This window comes from Chelmon rostratus, chromosome 15 (genome assembly GCF_017976325.1).
Source record: "Chelmon rostratus isolate fCheRos1 chromosome 15, fCheRos1.pri, whole genome shotgun sequence".
NCBI classification, from domain to species: domain Eukaryota; kingdom Metazoa; phylum Chordata; class Actinopteri; order Chaetodontiformes; family Chaetodontidae; genus Chelmon; species Chelmon rostratus.
In genome coordinates, this window is record NC_055672.1 from 4,505,632 (window position 1) to 4,521,930 (window position 16,299).

Here is a 16,299-nt window from a genome sequence, read left to right on the forward strand (position 1 = left end):
ACAAAAGATTGGCACAACATTATAAATTATGGCCAAATATCTTGTGTTTTTCCCTTTTATTAGACTGGAATTTATGTTGTGTTTTTATGTTGCCTGATCTGTTGTTATAGACCAGTTGAGGCCTCTGGCTCATTTCAGATTTCTTTTTTTGAATGGCATCAACACAAACTGACAGCTGTGTTAAAGAACTTGTATATTTATGGGAGCTATAGAAAAGAAAATGTCACATCTGATTTAACTCCCACACTTCTGCTGCTACAGCTTATACGCTCAGTCCTAAGACGTCTTTGATCTTGTTGGCATGGTGTGCACTGTGGTTTTATAACACAGCACACGATGTGCCAGCAAGTTCAAAGATGTCTGCCATCCATCAATCTTATTCCTGATTGCTGACATGTAGTTATTGGTTTTTATAGAGCAAAATTTATCCTCGTAGTTGGCATTAGTCAGCCGTTTCCTGTATGTAAAACCAATAAAGGCTCAGTGGAGGCTTCCAGTATTTTCCTGGTATCTGATGGATGCATGTTTCTAATTCACTGGCAGGCAGCTTTTCCCTGTTCACACCGATTGTGAAACATGATCTCTGTTATGACACTGTCAGCTACAGCGTGAACCACAGCATGCTGTTTCAAGCTGACACTGACCTTGCTGGGGATGGGGGCCGGAGGGTTTCCAGGGGAGTGGAGGGTAGGGATGACCGGAGCGGCCAGAGGGGTCTGGGCCGGCGTGCTGGGCTCGCTGCTGCTCATCTCTCCGGCCGAGGCCGAGGCCGAGCCGGACGCAGCCCCCTTCCCACCAGCGCCTCCAGGTCGGCTGGGCTGCTGGAGAAACCAAGGGAAGAAATGATGAGAAACGAGTGTTTCTATAGTCCAATAAGACATCTGGCAATGAAAGACAATGAAAAGATCCCACTGAGTATAAATGGCTGTCTGATGATGTGCTGGCGGCCATAATGGAGGTCCCTCCCTGAGTATGTTTATATGCACATAGCATCCTGGTTTTGTCCTTACTCAGGAAATGATGTTAACACTGAACATATGAAACCTCATTGTTTTTATCTCTGGCGACATGATTAGAACGTTTAGTTCCTGCTTGTCTGAATTGGGCTGGAATGATATGTTTTACTGGTCCAGTAACTCAAGTTGATGCATTTGCAAACAGAAAAATGGCCAGAAACCAGGATCCAGACGTTTGCATGCGCCGCACATAACCAGAATACTGATGTCCATGTAAACACACACATGCCTAACCTTTATACAAAGTAGCATTACATGCTAGTTTCTTCAACTGTTTTCACACATTTACAAATTTAAATTGTCACTATTAAACTGTTCACTTACCAAACTGACCTATATTCACACACACGACAAACATTATTTGTAGGTATATCTAATTTTCTTGTCATATTCAGATATTTGCCAATTCTTTAACGGACCTCCATGATGGATCTGATGTAGGACACGAATTCAATGCTGCAACAGAAAAATGCTCAAAATTAAACAATACAGAACGAACAAAATTAGAAAGCGAACAAAGCGATTAATGTGCTGAAACTGCTTCAAACTAATTTTTTAAAAACACAAAAAAGCAACAGTAGAAAGAAAACAGATGTTGAACACATGAACGCTGAAATACTGAATGTTTGTGCTCTAAATATCAATGTGAAAAGTCCAATTTGGATTAAATACAGACAAACAGTCGTGTGGGAGTCTTTGTTGTAGTAAGTAGAAAAATATTAACCGAATCTGAAAGAATGATTTTCACACACAAACACACGCGCACACACAGACGCACACACACACAAACTGCTGCGTGAAGTGAAACAACAGTCACACAGAAATAAATGAAGCTGATAGAAACGGGAAGCCCTGAAGAGTTGGAAGACTGGGCTCACCTTGGGCCTTCTGGCCGTGGTCTGAGGAGCAGAGGGAGGAGAGACGGAGGAGGAGAGGGAAAGGTCAAAGGGCAGCAGAGGAGAAGAGGAGGGAAGGGAAGGAAACACACAGCCAGGGTTAGTGATTCAAGGCAAAGTTCATATCAAATTGGAAATCACAGACGAAATGGGTGGATGAAGCTGTTATGACCCTAAACTGATGATAAAAACCTCAAAAAGCGCCACAATGAACCCATTATCATGTCACATCCCTTCAGATCTCTACTCTCTTTTGTCCTAGCTGGTCTCCGGGGCCTCATCTCGTCCACCCACGTGACCAGAAACCTCAGTAACAACACGGTCGCTGTGACTGGTACGGCCGCCGTGACCTAAATGACTGCATTGTGTCTGGGGGGACGCAGCAGATGAGGTTCATCCGAGCCCCGTTCTGCTGCGCTGCGCTCATACTGTAGACAGCGCCGGGATAACAGCTGGTTGTGCTGCTGCATCGCATGTTTCAGACGTGCTGCACCGCATGTTTCAGACGTGCTGCACAGCCGGCTGGATGAGTGAAGTGTGCAGAGAAACATTCACACTTTTACTGAGAAGATCAATATTATACTGTTATATGTTCTAATGTAAAAGCTCTATTTGTGGTTAACTTCAGCATGCATGAGTGTAGAGATGGAAAATAAGCCCACAGTATAATCTCTGATTTTTCCACGTTATTTTCTGAAACCAGAAATCAGAATAATCAGAAATAAAATCCAGCGTCAGGTAAAAGTGGCGGCAAGAAATATTTTAAATGTTTTTATTCAATTTTGATGAAATATGAAAATTAATTTGATATGAAACTGAGACGAGCAGAAAAGCTTCACATTTAAGCAGCTGGAAACTTCAGATTTTGGACATTTTTGCTCGACAGCACGACAACAATTAATCAAATATCAGAAAAGCTGCAGATTCATTTTCTATTGATCCATTAATTAATAATGGAATTTTCTCAGCTGTCACAGATTTGTACTGAGGATATTCAAATCAAATACTATTCATAACAATACTTTGTTTGATTATTAAGAAATATTAGTCAAACTATTAGTCCCTTTATATCCTAAATATTTCCTGGAAAGAACAACTGTTATTTGGTCCTAATTGTAGGAAAAAGTCTGATAAAAAAAACTCTGTTTAAACCCAACTGAATATTTATTATCATTCATTTACTGTTGGAAACTTTGTTCTTCATATATGTGAAATGAATTACAAGCGTTCCTCTGGACAAATCGCACATTTTTAAATGCTGAAATAAAGACTCAGATTATGATTGATTAGTAGTTAATTGCAATTATTCATTGGAATTGAACCAATTGAACTTTGTCTGGTTTGCTTATGATTAGTGCCAGATGACACATTGTTCTTTTCAGGAAGCAAACAGAGACATTATCAACAAAATGTGAGGAATTTAAGGAAGTGTAAAATAAAGCATTACTTAAAGATCAATAATGCCAGATAGCTATAACAGCGACTGAATGGACACTGAGGTGAGCGTGGAAAAATGTCATCTAAATGTTCTCTTAGTAAATAAAAGCCAGTTTAACCCAGCTCTGTGCAGACACTATCCTTGATCTCAAGTCCTCCTCTTCTCCTTGTCTTCAAACTTTCACTACTGTACGTCCTCCTGTCCTTTACATACTGACCGTTTCAGCTTTGGCACAGCCATCGCTTTGGCCAGTTATCGTTCTTTATTGGATTAGAGCTGGACCATTCAGCAGAAATTAGCCCGAGCTAACAGCTGTACCAAATAAGAGCTGACAGCCCTCTTAAGCCATAGTGTCGTGCTGTAGGTACTAGAACAGGCTGTACTGAAATCACATCAGCCTGTTTGCTACATCTGCAACCAAGAGAGAGATCGCTTGATTCTCCCCTGATGGACAAAAATCATTGACCTCGTAAAAGCTGTGGAAGGCACGACTTCTGCATGCTGAGGCCAAATAAAGGCTGAACAGAGAAATACAACGGTGAAATAAAAAAGCTAATGCATACACATGAAAAGGCATTAAGTAATTCTGCAAAAACGGCACTATGAGTTAGCAAAAATCAATACTGAGGGACAAATAAACTGACAAAAAGGTCAAAAAAAAGAAAGAGCATGATCAAGCTGCAGGTACACTTCTGCTTCCACGCTGGGAATATCAAGAGAAAACAAAGGGCAGTTCCCACCAAACTGAAATGAGGAATGACTGAAAGTTCCAAGCGTGACCTTTACAGCAGCTCTGCCAACAAAACTAATGCACAGTGACAAAAACAACAGCAACATCCCAAAAGATGCGATCGTATGGAGTTCTGTACCTTCCGGGGTGCAGGAGTCTGTCTCATCATATTTGCAAGAGAAGAAGACACAAACACACACACACACACACACACACACAAGGCACAGTCACCAAGAAATACACACACACACGCACACACACACAGAGGAAGGTGATGAAACAGGCAAAGATCCACAGAGACCAGGTTTAGGACAGACAGACAGACAGACAGCTGAAGCCGAACAGACAGGCCGGGAAGCTGCAGAGCTAGTGCAAATGGCCGCAGCGTTTTTTTTCCCAGACTCCCCCTCCCTGCCTCCGTCCGTCCCGTCCTCCTGCTATCGTCCTCCTTTATGTCCTCCTCCTCTCATAATCCATTTGCCGGAGCCCTCAGTCAGTGCCTCCCTTCCCTTTCTGCTCCGATTACGACTCTGACATCTTGCAGCCGCGAGCCCCCGACCTGCTACTGTCCACAGGAGACGCCTCGCCTCCCCTAACCTTCCTCTCCTCCCTCCTCCCGTCTGTCTCAACCCCCCCGCCTCTTCTCGCTTCGCTCATTGTGATTTGTCAGCCCAGCCAATGCCCTGCTCCGGCATTACATCACTGTGCAGCCTCGTCCCTCCCTCCCCATGCTCACCCACTCATCACCACCTCTACCACAGACAGACAGGGAGGGGTGGGTGAGACTGTGTGTGTGTGTGTGTGTGTGTGTGAAGCAGTGACTGGGCACAGACAGAGGATGAGAGAGAGAGAGGAGGGCGGGGCTGTAAACGGAGGTGAGAGGGGAAAATGAGCAGCAACGCTGATGAGAGACTCTCTTGTCTCCTAGCAACCCTCACAGAGCCCTCCTATGGGCTCATTAACATAAGACAAAAACAATGAGGATCGGAGGGAGGATACACCTGATCTGCATGACAAATCAAAGAGATTTAACCTGCGTTTGCTATACCTTTTCACATTTTTATGTTATTATATTGTGAATTTGCAGACTCTTCCTCCTGGCACAATGCACAGAGGGACTGGAAATCGTCATCACTTTCAGGATGTTTGCTTCTAAATGACAGTTTTCAACGTAATTTTGTTTGTATTCATTATTATAATTTTTTTTTAATGCTGCCCTCTTGATCCAGTGTTAACATTATCTTAACATTTGAACTTATTTCTTCCCTCACACTAATTTTCATGCATTATTCACTGCAGTTAACACTGCATGTCCATAAAGTTGGGACTTACAAGAGAACAATTTCTTATAAATTGCCAAAATTGAAGCAGCAGAGACGGAGATATCCAGACTCCAGTCCCAGTGCAACTCAGTGGCATCTTTTGTTAGCCCCTCAGTGGCTGTTTGAAGCCCACATCTTTCAACCTCAATGCCAGAACTGTTGTGGTCTTGAATCCCAGGCCGACATGTTATCACATATATTCTCAGACACAGAGGGCTTAACACAGCTGAACAGTCCTCCTCGTGAATCAGTGAGTCCCTCTTTAAACCCAAAATTGCCATGAAGCTTGTGGATATGCAACATTACCCACAATGGCCTGATACAACCAGAGATATTTCAGGGATCAGTACCGCTGTATTGGCCTGATAATGACACTGGAGTGCCATTTAAATTCAATGTTTTACTCTTATTTTGTACTACTAGAATAACTGAAAGCAATCTGCAATGTGGGCAGCAGTTAAAAGGTCTGGAACGAGGCTACCACGGATGTAAAAGATACAGAAAAATCTCTGATTATTGTCTCACAGTAAATATACACATGGCCCAATCCCAGTTGGTCGCATTTGTTCTATACTGGTCACTTGTTCTAATAAAAGCGAAAACACAACGAGTCCTTGCAAAATGGGCTAAAAGATCCAGGATCAAAATCAAAAAGACTCAAACAAAACGTTAGTCTTGAGCTTTAGAGGTAATGCCGATTATAGTACAATGAGTTTTCAGTGTATAAAGTGATTTAATAGGTCAATTCCTTCCTTAGCAGCCAAGAGCCATTTGAGTAGCTCTCGTAATATCTTCCTCAGCTCCACTAATCTTCTTCCCTGCACCGGCAGCTCAGCAGGAAGAGAGAGAGATGTAAGAAGATTAATTCAGAGGGGATACTCTGATTAGCTGTGAGCTTTAAACCTGAAATACTTTCACAGTGTGGCCATGAGAGCAGGCAGGAGCGCACTGAACAAAATAAACACGCCACCTGTCACTCCCAGTCTTCATCAGTTTAAAGAAAGGATCTGAGAGTATTTATGTGCACACAAAGGGTTATTTCTCACAAATTTTGAGAGCAAGATAACTTATTCATTCATTCATGCTGTTTAATCAAGCAACAAGTGCCAAAAACTGCAGTTCCTGGAACGGCCACTTGAGGCAGGCTCCTAAAAGCGAGTCAATCCCCATAGACCCCCACATTAAAATGCCCCACTTTACAGCAGAAATGTTTGCTGCCTGGTATAAAAAACGGTTCTGGTCTCTACAGCTAATTCATGACGACTGTACGAGGGTGAATTTTTATATAACTCACTTTGTTTAAAATATATTAAGTTATGCATAATTATGGACATTACTATGCTTCTTGACTATGTCCATGTTTTACACAGTGTCGTCTCATCTTATACATTTACGTGTTTCATCAGCATCTTGGTGCGCCACACCCGTCAGGCGATCTTGACAAATCTGCTTCGATAAATGAGCCTTTTGTGTGCACAGAAAAATATCTTTTATTTCCACTTGTGGAAAAATGGCAGCAAAAACGAAAGTAATGGGTTTAGATTTTTGCTCATGCTCATTTTCAATTTGATGAAACTAAAATGAGGCTCAGTTTGTTGTAAATACAGGCTGTTTCTTTGTAATATTATGTGATAGCGAGGATCAAAGAAATGATTATAGGAGAAGTTAATCATGAGAAAGACGGAAGCAGAGTCCGGGCTGCTGAAGCAGAAAGAAAAACTGTTTATGCGTATCCATTACAGAGCAGCGGAGGGAAATCTGTCCTGCTGAAATATTAAACATCTTCCTCACTTTCTCTCCGCCGCGCAGACTAAGTGCTGCTCTGAGAGGACGTCCACTGCTGAAGTGATGGGAGTGAGGCAGGCAGGCAGAGAGCATGACGGGATGGCTGTATCAAGTTCCTGCTTTCCCGGCACACCCAGGGAGGATCGCTGCCTCTGAGGCTCTGCAGCCTCCGGCAGACAGTGGGGGGGTAAAATTACTGCCCAGGAAGCATCAACACAGCAGAACCCAACACGCTCAGCCTGCACTGCCCTGTGCAAAACAGCCACTATTCAAGCTTCCTCAAGAACCGCTGACTTCACAAAGAGGTGACATCCAGGCTGAGGAAGTTCACAGTGTACTATTTGAAAGTGGTTTCCTGCATGTGTGTAATTTTCTTCTTGCTCACAGTGTCATCATATTTAGAGCTAAATCAATATGTTGGGGCCCACAATGCAAAATAAACTCTGTAGCCTGTCTCTCTTCTATTTTCCTCTATTCCCCCTGGTTTTGACCAGATGATGCAGCTTTTAAGAAATCCCATCATCCTCTCTGTCTGCTTGTCCCATTTTTGAAGTGTCAGATCTCTATAAACAGTGTCCTCTAACTGTCCGTTCACCATTATCCACACGAGAGACGACCTGAGCTGATAAAAATGTTGATGACCCACCTGTGTCACCTGCGGTTAAAGTCTGCAGGGAGCCATTTTTCACCCTGGGTGTCCCCTCTCAGGCATCGTAGAGGTTGCACTATTTCATATGTCGAGGTCGCTCGTGGTGGACCAGAAGCAACAAATATGGATTTGGCTGCAAAGAAGCTTCTAACTGTAAATCGTCAATGCTTCACACACATGTTCAATCCACAGTTTGAAGGTGGACGCCCAAGATTAGTGTCACCAATTCAGTGTCTGACCAAATGTGGTCATAATCTGCCTTCTGTTCTGAGTTATGGTGCTGAATAACGGCCAGAAAAGTGTTTCTGCAGAACATTATGCTGCCACAGTGAAGCTGATAAAATGTCATCACTTCATCATTTTATCCTCTGAAGTTTTGTCATAATCAGCATATGAATTGTGGAGTTATGGCCAAAAATGGGTTTTATTTGGTCACAGTGACCTTTGACTTTGAAAATCCAATCAGTTCATCCAAGTCCAAGTGATAAAATTTGAAGAGAGTCCCTTATTCAGCACACCATCCCTTCAGACACAATATAAAGTGTTACCGAATGCTCATTAATATTTTGTATTATTCATGACATTTCTGTCTTCTCTGCATCATAAAGTCCCTGCAGGTTCTGAACTCTTATGTGACATTTAATACCCACATCCCTCAGTTAGAGCTGGCAAGCGCAACAGAGAACATTTAAGCCTCCTGGCTGAGACTAAAGCGAGCTCCTGGCGTGGGGAGGAGATGCAGAACAGGACACGGTAAAGTAGAACCGAGCTGACAGCAAATCCATACTGTGCAGGTCTGCTCTCTGCAGGCAGGAAGGCGGCCGAGTTCACCTCCGTCATCGTCTGACATTTGAGCAGCAGAGGCACGGCTGCATGTATGACTCAGCGGAGCTTGATTGTTAAAGAGCACTGGACCGTCAGCACAGACCTCGCCACGGATCCCAAGATGCACAACAGTCACAACCTATTATATCGTATTATATCGCTGTATTTCTGTGCTATGTTGTTCAATGCAAGTTCAGCTGAAACGAGATGTTGTGACTGGACCTAATGTGAGCCAAGAGGACCCAAACAAAGAAGAAACACAACTCACACTGGCTCTAGTCTGGACTCATAAGGAGGGGCAAAAATGTCTGATTCTTCAAAATGAATAAACTCCAGCTGCTGGTCACAACAGAAGTGTCTCAGAGACAAAACTAAAGACCCAGAAACCCTGCTGGACTGTGTTTCCAGATCTGTTGAAAACAGATACTTGAAAACTTGACATCTTTTGACCAAAACTCATGAAAAAGTACTCAATTTTATGTCCCTATTCACCCCAAAGATATTTAAAAATCTTATTTTCAACTACCAGCAACATTTTCAGCACTCTTAGTATTTGGAAGTGGTCTCATTTTTGGTGCTGCTGATCTAACAACTAATGGATCAGAGCCGAGCAACAACCAACAACGCAGGAGACGCTGCGCTTCATTTCAAATGTCCCTGAAGAAACGACCAACAGCGCTTTGGAAATAAGAGAGAGTTCACTGAAGGGCTAAAGTGAAAGTGTCATTTTATATGAAGTAATAACAGTCTGAGTTTCACTTCACGCAGAGGAGTAACTGCAGCAGGGGTCGGCGTGCGAGTGGAGGGGGGAGAAGAAGAAAACGCTACACACAGTGTGAGTTCATTCACTCATTCAGTCTATAATGGAGACACGTCAGCCTTCATTTCCCGGGGGAGATCGTACCCGCTGGCAGACAGAGCTGCAAGTGAAGGCGAACCAATCTAAACGCAGATTTGATTAATACTCTAACCGATTATTGTTCTACAGCCGGTAAGTTGTGCTGTCAGCATTTATTTTATAATGGTAAGTTAAAGCAAAAAGCCAACTGTCCTAATTTATATTGACATCAACAGAGAAAATCAGCAAACCCTCACATTTTGAGAGAGGAATTACAGAATGTTTTACATTTTTGCTTGATAAGTGACTTTAATGATCAATCGAGTACCAAAATTTTTGGTCAAAGGACTAATTGCTTAAATACTCCGTAGCAGCTCGGCTGGTGTCACACATGTCCTTCTCCACTGCTACACTGGACACCCCCACTCCTCAGAAGCCCATCATGTCTTCACACACACTACGTCTATGTTATCTAGAGGAAGATTCTCCCAAAAGCTGATTATTGGATGGAATCTGTGTGCGCTCCTACATGAAAATAACCACTAAGACAACAGTTTATCTTAAGGTTTTGGGATTTAGCTAAAAAATAAGCGAATAATTTGGTCATTTCCCCGGCAATGATCTTAAAACGTGTGTCAGTATGACAGAGAATCGGCTGCCCTGCGACATCAGCATGCTTTAAAATGCACAGAAAGCAGACGAACACAGAAACACACACCATGTGCAACAGAGCCGACCGATGCAATCAGACCAGAGCGCAGAGCACGGTGAGGACAGGTGACAGGAAGTGGGCGTGACACTATGGCGGACACGGGCGTCACCTCTCGCTCCTCTCACTGGCTTCCGTTCACTCACACAGACACAGAGCGGTTCGGTGACAGGACTAAAGATGGCGGTGCGGTGACATGAGAGGAATCACGGGTAAATGAGGGATGAGGCCTTGTTGCCATGCAGCAGCGAGGCCATTCAGAGCCACGGTTACCACGGTTACCACAATCATCATCATAACATCACCACTGTACCGAGGTTAGAGAAACATGCAGCACCTTTTTGGGCTTCACTCCTCGCTGCGTGGTCGAAGGAAAGAAGGGAAGGAAGTGAGGAAGGAGAGGAGGAAGGGTGGAGGTTAAAGGTCAAGAGTTTGTCAGAGGCATGCTGGAGGTGGCGGGGGCCGCAGTGAGACGGTGCTCTTCGCTGGTGGATCGAAGGCGTCCATCAAATACACATTTTCACACGTTTTCACTTTCACTCACACACATTTCTTCATTTCGTTCATTTTCACACAAAGTGCACATAAAACAGTCTGATTAGAAATGTGTCAGACAGACTGAGGCGCTGTGGAAATACTCTCTCTTCACAGCGACGCGAGAGTTTATAATATGACACGTTTGTTTCACACATTTCCTCATTTAGAGCTCAGCGAAATAAAATGATTTTTTTTAGAGACTATTTTAAGTTTTATCACAAGGAAATATAATAATAATGTGAACCAGGAGCTCTTATATATTCATCACCGGTGAGGAGAGAACCTAATGAAGGTATTAACTTAATTAACTGTTATATTACCTTTCATATGCATCTGTCAGGTCCAATTCCTCGTAAATGCAGACTAACCTGGCAAGTTAATAATATTCTAATTCCAGTATCTCTGTTTTTAAACTCAACTTTGTCCTTTTGTCTGATCTTTTTCTTCCTTGAAAACGAGACTCAACAAGACTTAAACCCTGTGAAACAATGAAAGGAAAATGAAAGAAGATAACACTGCAGATCAGATGCTTCTGGGTAACTAAATTAATTGATGGTGCTGCGAAACATCTAGTAAATATTAGTCTCATTATTAATGCACTGACATTTAAACCTGAATCCAATAAGACCTGACGAGATGAAACATTTGAGGATTACAATATAGAGAAATCTGTCTGAAATCTGAATTCAAGTCTATTAAAACTCCACATTTTTGATTTCTGAGGTCAGAAACACTGAATAGTTCATAAAAAGGTAACAGTGCATGAATTACAGTGTTTGTATCTGGAACATATCTGCTGTCTGTTGTAGGTTTAATCACCATGTAGGTTTACCTTTGGTCCTTTGCATATGTGATGAGATTATTATTATTATTATTATTATTAGGTCACCAGTATTTCAGGTCTCAGAAGAGCAGATCTTATTACCCACAGAGACAAACCATGGCCGCTGTGACTCAGCATAAAGTTCCCTCTGAGCTTTCCTCTGATCTTAAAATCACTGAAGTTACATTCATACCCATAAATCTAACTTTAATATACGCCTTCTCTTATGTGATTCTTACAGACTTTTGGTGAAACCACGTGATCTGTTTTCCAGACATCATGGCTGACTGGAGACACAGCCTGTTCCACTGCTGGATATACCGAAACTGATATGGAAATGTCAGTGGAGTCGATTAAATGTTGCTACCGTGTTTTGTTCATAATGCAAGGATCAAACTTCCTTTTACACATCAGGGGTGCTCACAGCCTGGCATCTATGAGCACAACTGCAAAACTGCTAAATCTAATTTTTGGGAATAAAACAGTATATTTGAAATCTTTGACAAAAAAATAATTTGTGGCTATGCAACCAGATCCATAAGGCAATAATATATCAGAGCAATGATAAAGGCTTCTAACGTTACTTTAATTTAAAAGGTTAAACTGATCTCAGGGGGGCTCTTCTATCTGTTTTGTAACATGATGTATCTCAACAGGCAGGTAACGTATTTATAGGTAAACATCGCCCTCTGCTGGTCAAACAGGAAAACAGAACCAGCTCTGGATTCAAGATCTGATTTAACTTAATAACATCTGTTAAACTTGGTAAACACACAATTTCAGATTTTTTAAGAATATTTAAAATCTGTCTTTACAAACTGCTTCCATAAATCTGAAATCTGTATTTCATTATGGAGGAAGACAAATGTAATTATAAAGGAGAGAAAGCAGAATATTGACGTATATGTATATTACTTCTCCTCTAAGGTGCATTTTGTCAGTGTGTCACAGACAAAAAAACTACTGTACATTTAATGCACTGAGAGATTTCCAGTAACTCTCTTTTAGACTGGATTACATTATGCTATTTTTGCAATTAATCATAAAAATACCACACATAAATGTCCGTATACTCGTTGAACAGCTACCAAGCATCATCCCACACAGCTACTACTAACAAAACCTGTGAAAAGGGAAGATTTTTTTGACAAAGGCAGTCAGAAAAGGATGAAGTCTGCCTGCTGAATCAGGCTGAAACAGCAGAGCAGGCGTGGCAGCAGTCAACAGGAACATACAGGGTTTTAGATAAGATGGAGTGTGTGTGTGTGTGTGTGTGTGTGTGTGTGTGTGTGTATGTGTGTGTGTGCAGGTATGTGAGTTTGCATGCATCAGTTTGTTTTGTGTGGAAAAGTTCAGGTGAGTGCTGCCATACTGCATCTGCTGCTGATTTCCTGCAGGGAAACTTTGCGTCACAGTCACCGTTATTGGACTCACCAGTTTAGTGGACTTGGGCGTCTCCAGGATCTCTGAAGAGATAAAAAAGACAAACAAAGAAAGTGAGCGGCGAAGCAATACTCATACTATCGTATCGTATGTTTACCGCCTTTTAGGAGGTATAAAGTCCCACAGAGATCCTGGTGAAAACAGATTAGAGTCGACACTGATACAGGACTGTTGGAGACACAGTCCGCTGTGTCTTAAATTAGTTCTGTGTGCACTTTCTACCTTCATATGAGAGTGGAGAAAAAACAATTCTGCTTTTATTTTGGCGATTTCAGTGTTTACAGCCCCTTTCAGACATGCAGCCTTTTACATTAATCTGATGGCGATTTAACATGTTGTTCTCATACCTGAATAAACCACTTCTATGCCACTTTTATGTCAACAATCTTCCTGCATCACTTTCAACATGTCACAAGTCTGAAATAAATGTTGTCAGGTTCATGTCCAAACTGCAGCAGCACAAGGTTAAACATGCAGAGAGAGAAATCCACGTCTTGTTCCATTCTCTAAGATCACTGTGATGTATGTAGCGTCCTATTCTTCATCTCTTGTGCACAAAGATAATCTGTTCAATAAACTATGGGACATTGTGAAAGAGCCTATATAAAGCAGATCAGATCAGTCGATAAAAACTATATTTCTCCTGGCGCTGCAACAGGAGCAGAAGAGGTTATTTAACAAATACTCTCAGACCAGCACTGCCTCTCTGTATTTTCAGTTCATTAATGCCGACTACTGTTAAGTTAAAAAATTAGGAAAGAGAAAACCACTGCTGTTATAATATCTTATCTCCATCCCTCTGCTCTCTCTCGCTCACTGGGTGCACTGTGGCGCTTTCCATGAATGACCTGTCATGTCTGAATTCATCTGTAAGGAACATTAACATAAACGTGAGCCATGTCTGAATAACAGCACTTAAACTGACGGATGAAGTCAGCAGCATATCCCACGTTTGAAAGGGGATTATTATTATCACATCCCGGGCTGCTCTGGAGACGAGCATCAGCTGTATCTCCTTTGGTGCAAACATTCAACTCTATTTCAGTTTCGAATCACTCTTCCATCTTAATTTTGGTGCAGGGCAGCATTTCCTCTGTGTTGCTGCTTTCATCTGAGGAAGCATCCCATTGCCAGGCAACACATCTGAGTCAGCAGAGTCTCATTTTTGTTTGCCTGGTCCTGAAACATCAACCTTGCCCAGCAAAGTGTGTCATCACTTTAACTCCCTCTCTCTGCACCAGGAAGTAGACAATACCAAAGTGAACACAATGCCCCCCACCAATTGTATGTAGCAGCAGTGAGGCGTAACCATGGAAACAGAGTGCAGCTCCATCCTCTAGAGGATAAAACATAACGGTGACCACATGTGGAAAGTGTAGGCAATTAGTTTTCTCATGCTGAAAGTAGAGGGTGGACAATGATTCAGTGTGACCGTTTATGAACTTCTAAATTGATGGTAAATCTAATAGAGGGTTTTATGAGAGTGATCATTCAGCTAGTAGCTGTTCTGGAGCTTCTGATTGTATCACACAATATTCTTCAGCAGCCATTAACGACACTTGTGGTGAGATTGTTCTGTCAGCTGGTATTAAATTCATTTCTCATCATCACTGTGACTTTGTCTACGTCCTGCAGCCCTTTGTTTGAAGTGAATTACCCCAAACAGCTTGAACACTTTGAGCTCCACAATAAACTCTCACACCAAACAACTCCAGTTTACTGTGATGTGAGCAGAAAGACGCTTGCTTTGGCCCCAAGAGCTTTCCCGGACCAGGAGTGCACATGGAGGGATTCAAACCCACAACCATGGCAGTGCTGGAGCCATAATCTGCTTGACTCATGACCTACATGAAACCAGACGATGTCCCAGTAATGAGACACATTTATATTTCAGGCCCTCAGCAGAAACTTAAAGTGGGTGAGCAGGCTGCCTTGCTTAAGGGCACTTATGCACTGATACACAGCTGCAGACACAGCTGCAGAGGTGATAAGTCATGTCTCTGACCTCTTCAGATGGAAAAAAAAGGACCATCGTCGGCACAAATTGCAGACTATGTGATTCTAAAGACACGAATAGGCTATTAGTCAGCCAACCAGGGGAGAGGAGGTAAGATGCAGGAAGTGTTTTACATCACCAGCTACCAGATGGGACAGTTTATTTTGGGTAAATGCTCCTGACACCTGGAAAAGACTGGATTCAAGAGCATAAACCCTTTCACAACTGTGGTGATAAAACCTGTGGCCTGACCGTCCTGCAGCTCATACTGTTTGTATTAATGTCACACAAAGGTGATCTGTTTACCTGCCTGCTCTCATAATGCAGAACTTTCCAGTTCTTTGCTTTTCTAATACTTCCTCATGTTTAATGTTCTGAGCATGCACGTTCCCGAGACATCTTCCCTCTCAAAAAGGTCACGACTGCACTTCGTTCCCATTTTATTTTACTAGCAAAACACCGACAGAATACTAAAAAGTGAATGCGTGCGTGTGTCCTTGCCTCGTTTAGGAACCTTGCCGGCGCCGGGCTCAGGTGTCTCTGGAGACGTCGTGTCTGCACCATCATCAACCAGCTGGATCTAAGAGACACAGAAACAGGAAGACATTTAGTCATGTCTCCCAAAGCATCACAGGCTTGTACCGTCGACAACCGTATTCATCAGCAGAGCAAATATGGCTTGTTTATTGATGTTCATTCAAATATAGCACACCCCAAGTGAGCCTTAATTTTTCCATCTCCATAGCAACCTTAATAACTGCAGTGCAGGTAGAGTCTGGGTCAGACAGTCTTTCAAGCCAAGGGGAGGGTTAATGAAGAGGATTAGTAATGCAACACCTGATCAATACTGACGCTGACCCGTGTGTCTACCTGTACCTGTACAGCTGGGTCACAGGTAGCACCGACACGATGAAGAATTAGTCTCTGGGCAGCCTCATGCAAGAACCACCCGAACAGACACATTCTTAAGTGTCAAGTGATAGAAGACAACCTGTCATATTCACAAGTTTTCTCTTTGGTACAGCTCAAGTTATTTATCAAATGGTCTGTTGTACAAGCCGTGAACAGACAGTCTGCCTTTCCTCAGAGTGGAAAAAATACCGATGAAGAGTTCTACACAAACCTGAGTGGATCTGGAGTTTAAATAAGTTACTAAAATAAAAAGTAGCACAACTTAACATAAAATTAATATTCTGTTCCGCATATATCTGCATCGTAGCTTCCCAGTTTACTGAGAGGTTTGACTACTTTTTCCACAGGAACTTTATTAGTAGCTGGGAATATTCTCATGC

The 16,299-nt window shown here is 42.5% G+C and overlaps 1 protein-coding gene across 3 annotated transcripts in view; it reads right to left on the minus strand.

The window, feature by feature from the left end:
- The window catches only part of dctn1b (dynactin 1b), a 39,270-nt gene that overhangs the window by 14,588 nt on the left and 8,383 nt on the right, over window positions 1-16,299 (minus strand). For 2 of the 3 annotated variants that reach the window (XM_041953126.1, XM_041953125.1), the window contains exons 3-5: window positions 15,509-15,587; window positions 13,003-13,034; window positions 645-821 (exon numbers count right to left, since the gene is read on the minus strand). In XM_041953126.1, the coding sequence (XP_041809060.1) occupies window positions 645-821; window positions 13,003-13,034; window positions 15,509-15,587 (288 nt within the window). Of the gene's footprint in view, window positions 1-644; window positions 822-1,894; window positions 2,162-13,002; window positions 13,035-15,508; window positions 15,588-16,299 lie in introns of those variants that run through there. The other variant, XM_041953127.1, reaches the window with a different exon arrangement.